This window comes from Malaclemys terrapin, chromosome 11 (assembly GCF_027887155.1).
Source record: "Malaclemys terrapin pileata isolate rMalTer1 chromosome 11, rMalTer1.hap1, whole genome shotgun sequence".
Classification (NCBI taxonomy): domain Eukaryota; kingdom Metazoa; phylum Chordata; order Testudines; family Emydidae; genus Malaclemys; species Malaclemys terrapin.
The window spans coordinates 1885921-1899348 of record NC_071515.1 but is presented as its reverse complement, the minus strand read 5'-3'; the positions used below and the strand labels follow the sequence as shown (position 1 = coordinate 1899348).

The 13428-nt window shown below is 58.1% G+C and overlaps 1 protein-coding gene across 2 annotated transcripts in view; it reads left to right on the top strand.

Moving 5' to 3' along the window:
• LOC128845143 (lanosterol synthase-like) overlaps window positions 1-7458 on the top strand; it is a 29189-nt gene extending 21731 nt beyond the window's left edge. For both annotated transcript variants that reach the window (XM_054043487.1, XM_054043486.1), the window contains 7 exons: window positions 1457-1553; window positions 1754-1859; window positions 2445-2510; window positions 3029-3109; window positions 3613-3783; window positions 4439-4517; window positions 6293-7458. In XM_054043487.1, coding sequence (XP_053899462.1) covers window positions 1457-1553; window positions 1754-1859; window positions 2445-2510; window positions 3029-3109; window positions 3613-3783; window positions 4439-4517; window positions 6293-6505 — 813 coding nt within the window. In that variant the 3' untranslated portion in view covers window positions 6506-7458. The remainder of the gene's footprint in view (window positions 1-1456; window positions 1554-1753; window positions 1860-2444; window positions 2511-3028; window positions 3110-3612; window positions 3784-4438; window positions 4518-6292) is intronic.
• Window positions 7459-13428: the final 5970 nt, after the last annotated feature.

The following is a 13428-nucleotide window of genomic DNA, read 5'->3' as shown; positions in this document are numbered from 1 at the left end:
ATCCCTGAGGGGCCCACTTAGGGATCAGGGGCAAAATCAGTACTTGGTCTTGCTAGTGAAGGCAGGGGCTGGACTTGATGACCTTTCAGGGTCCCTTCCAGTTCTAGGAGATAGGTCTATATCTCCATATATTAGACCTCATCTTGACAGATAAGGAGGAACTGATCACATAATTAAAAATTAATGGACTCTTAGGTACAAGTAATCATAACTCGATCACAGGAGTAATGTGCAAACAGAATAAAGTCCAGACCAGAGGCGTATATACTTGGTACTTTAAAAGGACCAGTCTCACAAAGCTAAACAACTATGACCCAAATCAGCTGGGAGGAAGAATTTAATCAGAGAAAATGTGGTTGATAACTGGGAATTGTTTAAGAACAATTGGATGCCCCAAAAGCTACAATCTCACAATCAAGGAAGAAGGCAGTAGTGGATAACGAAAGACCTGGATTAGAGGAGAAGTGAGGGCACCTATAAAAATAAGAAAACAATATATAACAAATGGCAGAAAAGGGAAGTTGAAATCAGAAGCTAAGAACTGTAGATGATGGATGTGGGAAACAAAGGGGCACAAGAAGAAATCTATGGCCTGCAGAGTTAAGGACAATAAGAAAGAGTTTAAGATATTAAGAACAAAAGAATCCTGATAATGGTGTTGGTCCATTACTAGATGAAAATGATAGAATTCTCAGTAATAATGCAAAACAAAGCAGAAGTGTTCAATAAATATTTTTTATCTGTATTTGGGGAAAAGCCAGATGGTGTAGTCATATCATATGATGATGCTCTTTACATTCCACTAGTATCTCTGGAGGGTGTTAAACAGCAGCAACTAAAGTTAGACATTTTAAAATCAGCAGGTCCAGATAACTTGTATCCAGGAGTTTTAAAAGTGCTGGCTGAGAAGCTCACTGGACTGTAAATGTTGATTTTTTTCAATAAGCCTTGGAACATTGAGGACGTTCCAGAAGACTGAAAGAAAACGAATGTTGTGCCAGTATTTGAAAAGGGTCAATAAAATGTTCAAGGTATTATAGGCCGGTCAGTCTGACATCAATCCCTAGCAAGATAATGCAGCGGCTAAGGAACTCCATTAATAAAAAAATAAAGGAGGGTAATATAATTCCAGTTGCCATTGAGAATAAAATTAGAATAATAAAAATTATTTATGGAAAATAGATCCTGTCCAGTTTGGTTGATAAAGGTAATAGTGTTGATTTAAGACTTACACTTTTGTAAGATGTTTAACGTGGTACTGCACAAAATTTGGTGGAAAAAAACAGAGCGAAACAAAATTAACCTGGCAAACATTAAATGGATTAAAAGCTGGCTAACGGATGGGTTTCCAAATGTAATTGTAAACGGGGGATCTGCACCAAGCAGTGTGTTTCGTAGCAGGGGGTGAACGAGGCTGGTTTGCATCGTCAATTTCTTCCCTTCCCTGTCCGGGCAGTTGCTGAGCATGAGGAATCCTGACGGAGGCTTCGCGACGTATGAAACCAAGCGGGGGGGCCGGCTGCTGGAGCTCCTGAACCCCTCGGAGGTGTTCGGTAAGGGCAGGTGCGCTGGGCTTCTCCCCAGCTATTGTCACTCGCACCGTGAGGGGAGGCAGAGCCAGGTCTGCTGGGCGTGGTGCCCAAGGCAGGCTCGGGGGGTCTCGGCGCAGTCACACAGTTAGTGCCCCTCCCCAGAGACAGCCACGAGTCCCCGTTTGATGGGGATCCTCGTTGCTCTTTCTCCTGTCTGGCAGGTGACATCATGATAGACTACTGCTACGTGGAGTGCACGTCGGCCGTCGTGCAGGCGCTGAAGCACTTCCACGAGGCCTTCCCCGAGCACCGGGCCCAGGAAGTCAGGTAATGGAGGGGGAGCGCCGAACCGTCCGTTCAGAGCTTGCACCCTGGGGAGGTCAGTAAGTGGGGCCTGCTGGGATGAACCTGGCGCAGGCCCCATCTGTACGCTCTGACCCGCAGGGCAGATCCTGCCGCCCACACAGCTCCGGGAACGAACACGGTAACCGAACACGGCAGCTGCTGTCCCAGTGCAGTGGGGGGCACCCTCCTTTCCTAGCTACCCTTTGAGAACAGCCCGCCTGAGTACATCCGCTTCCTGTGTGAGGCCAAAGGGCCACTCGGCCTCAAGCAGGGCCCTGGGGGCACAGACCAGGATGTGTTTCATCCGCAGACCAGCTGGGAAGGCACCGGCAAATGTCCCGGGGTGGAGATCCTGTCTCCATCTGAGCCCCCAGGGGCCATGGTCAGCAGCTGCACGGGGCAGTGGAGGCTCAGTCCACCTTGCAGCTTACGGCCCTCGAGTGACTCTTTTAATAGGGGCTGGGCCCCCACTTCTCAGAGGGGATTCGAGCTCCCAAGGAGCCCCTGGGTCGGGCTGGCAGGAGGATGGACGCTGCACACTAAGGACCCCCCTCTCCTCCTGTCTAGAGAGACGCTGCGCAAGGGCCTGGAGTACTGCCGCAGGGTGCAGAGAGCTGACGGCTCGTGGGAAGGGTGAGTGGCCGCGTGCACTGCTGGTGCAGCAAACTCCACCCTGCTCAGGGCAGGGGGTGGCTGGGGTGAGGAGAGAGGTGCTGGTACCTGCACTCTTGGGTAACCCTCTCTCCCCTTTACCTCCAGGTGTGCCAGTGTCCGGGGGAGAGGGTGGGGGGCTGGCTCAGGGAGCCCACAGCAGTCCGGCCTGTTACAGTCGTGTCTAGGGCCCCCTGCAGACCAGTGCCTGTGGCGCTGGGTGCTCCCAGTGAGTGACTAACCCCCTTAGCTTGCGGACTAGAGACAAGCCAGACGCAGTGACGTGGGATGGGATGCGACTCCTGGCCCGTGTGTGTGCGACAGCTCCAGTAAAGGCTCAGCGTAGCCTGAGGCGACGGGACCCTTCCCAGGTCTGCAGTGGGGAGGGACTGTACTGAGAGGCGGGGACTTCCCAGGCCCGTCTGTGGCACGGGGAGCCGGTGGTGTTAGACCCGCAGAGCGTTCTGCGCTGCCTGACGCTGCCGCTCTCCTCCCATCAGGAGCTGGGGCGTGTGCTTTACCTACGGCACCTGGTTCGGACTGGAGGCCTTGGCCTGTCTGCAGCACACCTACCAGAACGGGTGAGTGTGGGAATCTGGCGTGTGGCTCCCTGGCTGCCCCGGCCTGCAGGGCATGGCCTGGAGTGGCTGGCGCCATCCCTCGAGCACGGGAGGTGCTGCATCACTCTGCTGGGGGAGGAGCTTGTTCAAACCCAGAGCAGCCTTCCCCGCCAGGCATTGGGTCGGGCTCCTCCGTCCTCCCGTCCCGTGGTCGCTGAGAGTCACAGCCCCTGGGGCCCTGTCCCCAGCCCGTGGCCCCCTCGCTCCAGCTTGCTGGCCGCTCACAGCTGGGGGCTCTGGTGTTCAGAGCCAGGTTGGGCACTCACCAGAGGAAGCTCGCCTGCCCTAGGCTGCTGCTCCCACCCCCGGGGGCCAGGTCTCATCTCGGAGACCCCGGCTCCTGCGAGAGCCTCTCTGCCCCAGCTTCACACTGTCTCCTGCCCCCACCTGCTCTGCCAGCCCCTTCCCCAAAGCCCCATGAGGCTGCCCTGGCTTAGTCCCTTTGCTCTGCCTTGTCCCTTTAGAACCGCATGCAGGGAGGTGGCCCAGGCCTGCCAGTTCCTGGTCTCCAAGCAGATGGAGGATGGTGGCTGGGGAGAGGACTTTGAGTCCTGCGAGCAGCGCAGATACGTGCAGAGCCCCACCTCCCAGATCCACAACACCTGCTGGGCCCTGCTGGGGCTCATGGCCGTCAGGTAGGAGAACAGACGCCGCATCTCATGTCAGAACATCGTCCTCTTCACCCGCATTCACAGAGCACAGCCCTGCCAAGGACCTCGGCACCGGGGCGCTGGCGTGGAAGCCTTCATTCGCGCCATGCCTGCTCCCTGCTGTGCGCTGCGTGTCCTCACCTGGGCTAGCCCAGAGCACACGCCCCAGCGATTGGGAGGCGCCCGTGCCGAGAGGGGTTAGCCAGTGACTGCTCCAATCCATGGGCTGGCGCTTGGTGCCCGTCGTCACGCCACCGGCTCTCCCACAGCGAGCGTCCGGGCTCTGTAAGGCAGCAGCACGGCCCAGAGCTGCCACGCCAGCCTTGGCACGGCTGTGCTGGGCACTGCAGGATGTGGCTGCTGTCGCTGGCCTGGCTTGAACCACTGGTGCTTCCTCACCTGCTTGGCTGCCTGGGGCCTTTGGTGCCCACCGAACCGGCCTGTGAATGACACAGAGGTTGGGGGGGTGGCCATAGTGTGAGTGCTGGGGGCTAAGGGGAGAGGAGACGAGCGTTCCTGTCCCCGCTGCGGTGCCGGGGAGGGAGAGGAGAGCTCCGGCTGTGGCTGCACATGGTGGGGGTGGGGGGCTAGCATGCTATTCGGAGTCAGCACCACTGACCTCTGCCCCTTCTCTCTGCAGATACCCGGACGTTGGGGTGCTGGAAAAGGGGATCAAGGTTTTGATTGACAAGCAGCTGTCCAATGGGGACTGGCCTCAGGTATGCAGCTCCTCACTGCTCTCTCTAATGTGTCCAGCCCCTGTCACTGCAGGCATTTCAGCCAGCCCCTCTCCCTCATCCCTCCCAGCGGGGGGAGATGCAGGCCGATGGCTCAAGGGGTTTTGCTGGGAGCTGTCCGTGAGGGGGAAATCGCTGGCTGAGGATGGCTCCGTGGAAGAGCTGAGCTTTGCATTTCGTTCCGGCCCGTGGTCTCTTCTGTCATGTGGCAGTGAGTTCCACAGTCCGGCCCAGCTCCAGGGAGAGCTCTGCCTCCTGTATTGAAAAGCCTCCCTGTCTGGGTGAGCTGCTGGAATGCAGCTGTCAGGAGAAGTCGCGGTCGCAGGAGAAGGGACGATCTCCCTGCTGGAGAAGGTTTGAACAGCAGCTGGAGCCCTTGCCCAGGACTCTGTGAGAGGGGAGCCGGAGCAGGAGGCGGGTACTGGGGTGACCTGTGCGGCATGTTGAACCAGCCGGAGCTGTTCAGGACCTGTCGGTCCACCCCTAGCTGCACTGAGCCTTACCTCTCTGTGAGATCTGGGGGGGCCGGGATACACTCTGGGTGAGGCCGGCTTCTGATCAGTGCAGGCTGAGGCGATGAGGTGAGGGGGCTTTCGCTGTCATGGTTACTTGGGGATCCAGGCGCCATGCAGGGTCCAAAGAAGCCCAAGGCTGCAGAGCGGTGAAATGCTCCGGGAGCAGACGCCCTCGGCAGTGGGAGCGTTCCAGATGAGGCAGGGTCTCTGGCTGACCGCCCTCCTCTCCCCACCACGCTGCCCCCGGGCTCCGCTTTGCCAGCTGCCTGTCATCTCCCTGCTGTTCACGCTGGCAAACTAAAGAGCGCCCCAAGCCAACCCTGTGTGCTCTGCCTTCCCCTGCCAGTGTTCACCCTCTGCTCCATTGCGGGGTTTGCTGCTTTGTGCACATGGAAGTAGCCTGTCAAATCCCTGGACACGGATCCGTTTTGCGTCCCAGCAGCTCACCGTCCCGCAGGGCGCCCTGGGTGCAAGGACCGTGGGCAGGACGAGGCTTCTTCTATATATCTCTGGGGTATTTCCCCTTGGCTCGGGCCGCGTGGCTTTGTGTGACCCCACCTGACCCTTCCCAGGGCCCTGTGCCCTCGGGTAGCGGAACCTTAGATCCAGCTGGAACCAGGAACAGGGCAGGGCTCATCGCTGACCCCTGTTGTTCAGCGGCTGGAGGTCTACGGGGAGATGCAGGCACGGCATGTTAAGCGGGTGGGAGTGGATGGGCCGGTGGCTGCAGGGAAGCCCTGAGAGGTGGGGAGGTCTGACTGCCTGATTCTGGTGCCGGTTGCCTACTGGCCTCGGCCCCAGCACACATGAGAGCAGCCCAAGGGCTGTTTTAGTACATGGGGCTGGTCACAATCCCATCCAGCAGCGCGCTCCATCCGTGCCACGACCATGCCATGTGCTGGAGGCTGCACGTGCCTCTTAATGGTGGCTCTGTGCCAGGCAGGGCAATCCCCACCTGGGCACTGGTGGCCAATGTCTGGCCCCAGGGGCCACCGGAGCAGGGTGGGGAGCCTGGCCCTGTGTGTGTGCGGTGTCGTGTCTCAGCGGGAGTGAGCAGGGAGTGTATCCATGTGCCGGGACATGTGGGAAACGTGGGTGCATCAGTCATAACGTGTGTGCTTGGCACAGTACCCGCACCAGGCCTGTGAGAGGGCAAAGGGCTTGTGGGACCTCCTGCAGGAGCACCCCTTGCTCGCGAGCGCCCTGCCAATCCTGCCTCTTTCTGTCTCTCTCCCCTCGCAGGAGAACATCTCTGGGGTGTTCAACAAGTCCTGTGCAATCAGCTACACCTCCTACCGCAACGTCTTCCCCATCTGGGCCCTGGGGCGCTTTGCACGCCTGCACCCCGGCAGTGCCCTTGCTGGAAAGCTGCAGCCCAGGTCCTTGCACAGCGAAGAGGAGATCCTGGCTGGAGGGAAGCGGGATGGGGTTCTGTCAGGGTTCCCCTCTGCCTGAGCCTGGGCCCTGCCCACGCCCCATGGCAGGCCTGCAGCCTCAGTGACACCCTAGCTGGATTTGCTTGGCTACAAGGCTGTTTACGGGAGACTGGCAGGCCCTGGCGCTGTGTCGTGGTCCATGAGGACTCTGCACATTGATTCTAGCTCTAGGCCTACATGTGGGGTTGGAGGGGGCAGCGAGTGTGTGGGCACTGGCTGGCTTATAGTCAAACATGCTGTACGTCTGGGGCTGGGCTTGGATGGACCCCTCCTCCCGGACCCATTGTGTAAAAGGCTGTGTGTCTGCAGGTGAACGCGGCCGCGCAGGACAGGCTGCTGGGGGTTGGGGCCTAACCGTATGACTGTGAGCATGTCTGCACTTCAAGCTGGCGGAGACACGCCAGCGCTCACTGAGATCGAGTTCGGGCGCTAACCCACGGGTTCCCAAACCTGTTTCCCTGCGGCCCGCCTGTGCAGCTGCCTTGGCGCTGCGCCCACTAGTAACACTGCTTGAGGAGACGATTCACTTTAATTATGACATCCATAGACACTAGAACACTAGAAACCACGTCCTGGGTTCCTTTCCCTGGTCAGCTAAGCAGGGGTAACGAGAGAAATCCCTAGCCGCACTCACTCAAAGAAATGCTTCAAGGTCTTTGAAACCAAACAGTTTTAGTAAAGCTCCACTTTAAAAAATGTGGAGAGCAAAATGTGTTCACACAAGGAAAACACAATTTGGTATACAACTGAACAATAAGCACCACAACAACGGTAACACAACTGTTGAATAATAACACAATGTGTTTTTTTTATTTTAAAACAAAACAGTTGGCCAGCTTAGCCCACGATATTGTGTTTTCTATATTTTAGTGTAAAAGCTGGGTCTTTACTTATGGTGTGTAAGTAAAGACCCAGCCCAGCTCTCTACTAATTAGGTTAAATACTGTAAATAAAAATATAAAATAACTTACAGACCAGGAGTCTTCCTAATGGCACAGGTGTGCCTGCTTCTCCTTGCACTTTTTTCCATCTGGGGACATATGTGAGCAAGACTCAACCTGATCTCATTGTCAATTTTCAGCCAGCTGAGGGTGTAGACAGGGCTATGTGCAGGCAGGGAGTAGTTCTGTGGCCCACAGCGTGGAAACCCCTGCACTACAGGCAGAGCGTATCTGCCACAGTGTGAGGGGCTGGGTGCTCTGAGTACAATTCTGCTGAGACTGTAGCTATGTACCCAGGGCGCCCGCCCTTCCCGCTGCTCACACGGCTGTGGTGCCCCAGCTCGGGTATGTCTCTTCCAGCTCATAGCGTTGCTGTCCCCTTAGGAATCGCCCCTTCCCAGCTCCACGTATCAGATGGGGTACTTAGCAAAGGGGGCTTCCTGCTCCCTTCCTGGGGTGCTCTAGAGTTCTGACTCGTTGCCTGTGGCAATGGCGCTTGGTGCTGGGAGCTGCCTCCTCTGGACATGCTGCAGGGCTGTCTGCTGGAGCTCTGTATAACTAGCCTGGTACGGCCTTTCTAAGCGCTGCCCCTGCTACGTGCCCTCTGGGCCGAGCTGCTGTCGGGCACAGGGGTAGAGCTGGTCCCCCCAGTGGCTCACAGGGAAAAGGCAGGTACCTTGTTCACACTGATGATCTATGGAGCCCCCTCTCTCCCACCTATGGCCAAATACTACTCCCACTTAGCTCTGTTCTTCAGTCGCTCTCAAAGCGCTTTACACAGGAGGGTAGTGTCACGATCTGTGCTGTACAGCTTGGGAAATGGAGGCCACATGACTTGCCCTAGGTCACCCCATGGGTCAGCTGGGACTAGAACCCAAGTTGCCAGAATCCTTGGCCAGTACCCTGTCCACTGGGCCACGCTGCAGGTTCTGTAAATCAGGTTGTCTCCCTCCCACCTAACTGTATCCCTCAAGGGAGCAGGGTGGTGGCTAACCCGTGCGTGGTGCCCAGAGGCAGCCTGCTCGCTCTGTCCTTGAGACACACGGAGGAGAAGCTCCCCCAGGCACAGGCTGCCAGGGGTTCGGCTGAGCACGGAGGTATTTTTGGCATACTTTTCACCTTGGGGCAGCAGAGGCGTGTCAGTGAGGGGGAATGGCTGGCTGAGGATGGCTCCGTGGAAGACGAACATACTAATTACATGGCTGTGCTGACCGCCTGCGCTGGTGAGCTCTGGCCCTGGGAGAGCTCCTGTCCGACGTAGTATCTGGTATGAGGTGTGGGATCGCGCTGTGAACCAGTCCTATGCTCCGAGCATGGGACTGTGCTCCCACCCTCAGCAGTGTCGGGCAGCATGAACGATCTCGTCCCATTGCTGCTCACTATCCCTTGAATACTTCCTTACCTTCAGGGTGGTTAAGCACTGGAATGAATTGCCCAGGGAGGTTGTGGAATCTCCATCATCGGGGATGTTTAAGAGCAGGTTAGACAAACACCTGTCAGGGATGGTCTAGATAATATAGTCCTGCCCTGAGTGCAGGGGACTAGACTAGACCTCTCGAAGTCCCTCCAGTCCAATGAGTCTATGACTGTGGGGAGTGTGATCTGGGGGGAGGGGAGACAGGGCCAATCTCTCCCCACTCTGCCAGCTGAACAGCGTTTGGGCACTGACCACGCTGCCCTCCTCAGAAAGGCTGCCAACCCTGAACCATCTAAAATCATGAGTTATCCCCCTGGCCCCCGAAATCCCCCATGAGATTGGCCCCCCCAAATCACGAGGCTTGTGAGAAAAGCTGACCCCATATTTATAGTTTGTCTCCTGATGTGTCACGAGCCCCTAGGCTGCCCCGGTGTCTGAGACGGTTGAGTGAGTACAGCACTGTGGCCCCCGCTGCAGGAGCCCTCGCTAGCAGCCTGGGGACCGTGCTGTGCTAGGTGCTGTACGGACACAAGGGAAGCAGCAGTCCCCACCGTGCAGAGCTTAGACTCCAGAGCAGAGCGAAGGGGTGAGTTCGTCAGGTGCGAGCTGGCCCTGGCACTCCCCAGGCTCATCTCCCGGGGGGGCTCCCAGATTGCCACGAGACAGGCGGCTCCGGCCCAGCGGGGATGTAGCAGCTCGAGCCGCCGGCTGCTCTGTCTCCCCCTGCAGGAGGAGGAGGGGCTCACGGCCGAGGGTGGCTGTGTGGAGAATCCAGAAGCAAACCCCCACCTGAAGTGTCAGGTGAGGCTGCACAGGGCGAGCTACCCCCGACGTGGATTTAGCCCTGGGGCCGCTCTAGGAGGGCAGCAACCCAGGCTGGGCGGTCGCTGGCCAGGGCCGGCTGTATCTCTGCTGCTGGTCCCCAGGCCAGGAGCCAGGGAGAGAGCCTGCTGCTCCATTTCTCATTCAGGTAACAGCCCTGGCAATGCCCTGGGTGCTAACAAACCCTAAATGCACCCCCAGCCCTGGGAATAGGGCCCCTGCCAAACGCCCCCCATGGAGAAGAGGGGAGGGGCTGACAATCTGAGCCCACGTCACCCCCCAGCGGGACTTGGGTCTAATCAGCAGGTCGTGGCCCAGCCAGAGCCTCCATGAGCAAAACTGGCTGACACGCAGGGAGACGTGGCCTTGGTTCCCCCTGGAATGGCTCTGTTACCACGCCGATGGCTGAGGCGGTTTCAATCAGCCCTGGTGACAGGACTGCCTGGATCCCCCCAGCCGGCTCCAGCCAGAGTGGCTCCAGCCCGGAGCAGCGTCGCTTGCTGGAAGAGGTGCGGACGTTCCCAGCACAGCTCGAGCAGGAGGTTTGGAAGATGCTGTGTGCCACGACCAGTCAGATTCCTACCAATGCTCTAGCCCCCGTCCATTCCCATTCACCTCGCGCTGCCCGTCCCTTAGCCCAGGGCGACCTGTAGGGCCAGCAGAGGGCTGAGACATAAGGCCCAGATCCTTGGCTGGTACAAACCAGCCTGCCCCCATTGAAGGCATGGAGTGAACCTGTCTTGTGCCAGCTGTGGGAGGATCTGGCCTGTAGCCATGTTGCTAATCAAGGGTGGGTGTAGCTCCCACCACACGTGAAAGCATCGAGCGTTGCCGTGCGGTACAGGAGCGTCCACATGCAACCGCCAGCGTGTCCTGGCTCTGCTCAGCCTGCAGTCGGTAGGAGATGCTGTGACAGACGCTGGGCAAGGAAAGGAAACGCCCTGTTGCCCGCACCTGTCTGACGGAAATAGCCAGCCAGTCTGGCGGGTACCAGAGCGAAGTTGTGCCGGTTGGGCCTGGGTCTTCGTGCACTAACATTGTTTATACACCAAAAACACAGCGAGACGCAAACATGAAGGTTTACGCAGAGCGAGAGGAACACGAGAGCACAGTTACACAGAGAGAGAGAGGGAACGTGCACACAAAGGGAGACTGAGAGGGCCATGTACCAACAGGTATGCAAAGTGAGAGGGACACAATATACACAAGGTCACAGGGAGCGAGAGGGACACGCACAGCCAGGGTCACGGGGACAGAGAGGGACACACACACACCCATGGTCACAAGGAGCGAGAGGGACACAGAAAGGGTCACGGAGAGAGAGGGAGACGCAAACACAGGGTTACAGGGAGCGAGAGGGACACGCACAGCCAGGGTCACGGGGAGAGAGAGGGACACACACACACCCAGGGTCACAAGGAGCGAGAGGGACACAGAAAGGGTCACAGGGAGCGAGAGGGAGACGCACACACAGGGTTACAGGGAGTGAGAGGGAGAGGGACATGCACATACACAGGGTTACAGGGAGAGAAGGAGACGCACAGGGTTACAGGGAGAGAGGGGCACACGCACACACAGAGTTACAGTGAGTGAGAGGGACACAGAAAGGGTCACAGAGCGAGAGGGAGACGCACACACACAGGGTCACAGGGAGTGAGAGGGACACGCACACACACAGGGTCACAGGGAGCGGGTGGGGGACAGAAAGGGTCACAGGGAGAGAGAGGGATATGCACACATAGGTTTACAGGGAGAGAGGGAGACACCTCCCACACCCCAACCCCCTGCCCCAGCCCAAAGCCCGCACTCCTCACCCAAACTTCCTCCCAGAGCCTGACCCCTGCGCCCCCTCCTGCACCCCAACCCCCTGCGCCAATATAGGAGGAGGATGAAGAAAAAAGAATGAAAAATGGGGGAGGGGGCAATAAGGGAGAATGTTCTTTTTCTTGGCTGGGTCCCGAGGTGGGGGCCCCAAAAATGAAGCTGCGCACAGGGCTCCACTAACTCTAAATCCGCCACTGCCTCAGGCTGTTCAAATTAACAATGATTTACACATGCAGGATCCGATGCCCACTGCCTGGCAATGCAACGAGCCAAAACACATACTAGCCCTTTGAACCGGTTTCTGGCCCCACCGGAAACAATGAAATGAAAGATCACAACTCTAAAGCCAAAGGCAACCCTGTGATGCTTTGTGTGTGTCCCCCTCTCGCTCCCTGTGACGCTTTGTGTGTGTCCCTCTCTCTCCCTGTGAACCTAGGTGTGCATCTCCCTCTTTCTCCCTATGACTCTTTCTATGCGTGTCCCGCTCTCCCCCTGTGACCCTGTGTAGGTGTGTATTTGTCTCCCTCTCTGTGACCCTTAGAATCATAGAAGATTAGGCTTGGAAGAGACCTCAGGAGGTCATCTAGTCCAACCCCCCCCCAGATAACCCATTCCAGTCCTTCACCATCCTCCTAGTGAAAAAGTTTTTCCTAATATCCAACCTAGACATCCCCCACTTTGTGTGCTTCTCCCGCTCTCTCCCTGTGATGCTTTCTGTGCGTGTCCCTCTCTCTCCGTGTAACCCTGTGTGTGTGCGTGTCTGGGTGCAGGCTCTGGGAGGAAGTTTGGGTGCGGGGTGTGGGCTCTGGGCTGGGGCAGGGGGGTTGGGGTGTGGGAGGGGGTGAGGGGTCAGGCTCTGGGAGGGAGTTTGGGTGCGGGCTCTGGGCTGGAGCAGGGGGTTCGGGTGTGGGAAGGGGTGAGGGGTGCAGGCTCTTGGAGGGAGTTTGGGTGCGGGGTGCGGGCTCTGGGCTGGGGCAGGGGGGTTGGGGTGTGGGAGGGGGTGAGGGGTCAGGCTCTGGGAGGGAGTTTGGGTGCGGGCTCTGGGCTGGAGCAGGGGGTTCGGGTGTGGGAAGGGGTGAGGGGTGCAGGCTCTTGGAGGGAGTTTGGGTGCGGGGTGTGGGCTCTGGGCTGGGGCAGGGGGGTTGGGGTGTGGGAGGGGGTGAGGGGTCAGGCTCTGGGAGGGAGTTTGGGTGCGGGCTCTGGGCTGGAGCAGGGGGTTCGGGTGTGGGAAGGGGTGAGGGGTGCAGGCTCTTGGAGGGAGTTTGGGTGCGGGGTGCGGGCTCTGGGCTGGGGCAGGGGGGTTGGGGTGTGGGAGGGGGTGAGGGCTCTAGGAGGAAGTTTGGGTGCGGGCTCTGGGCTGGGGCAGGGGATTGGGGTGTGGGAAGAGGTGCGGGGTGCAGGCTCTGGGAGGGAGTTTGGGTGTGGGGTGCAGGTTCTGGGCTGGGGCAGGGGGTTGGGGTGTGGGAGGGGCCAGGGGGTGGCACTTACCTCGGGCAGTGTGACTCCCAAAGCAAGTGGCACACACACCCCTCTGGCAGCGGCTCCTAGGCAGGGGGCCAGGGGGTCTCTGCGCATCACTGCCCGCAGGCGCTGCCCCTGCAGTTCCCATTGGCCACAGTTAACGATTAGTGTGTTTGCTCTTGGACAACTAGGGCAGTCAGCCCTGATCCCTGTCTCACAGGAGTAGTCTTTACTCATGTGAGCAATCCCATTGGTCTGAATAAGGCTTACCCCATAGATAAGTGGGGGAGGAGGGGAAGCCTGGGCCGTTTACAGAAGTGCTTTTTATCTTCTCTAGAGGAGTCAGCATTAACTCTGTTTCCTCAAGAAGAGCCCTCAGCTTTTGGGGAGAAACACCAGCGCTGAGTTGCTGGGGCCTGGAGCGAGGGTGCTGAGACTCATAGATTCATTTATCAATTCCATGGCCAGAAGGGACCA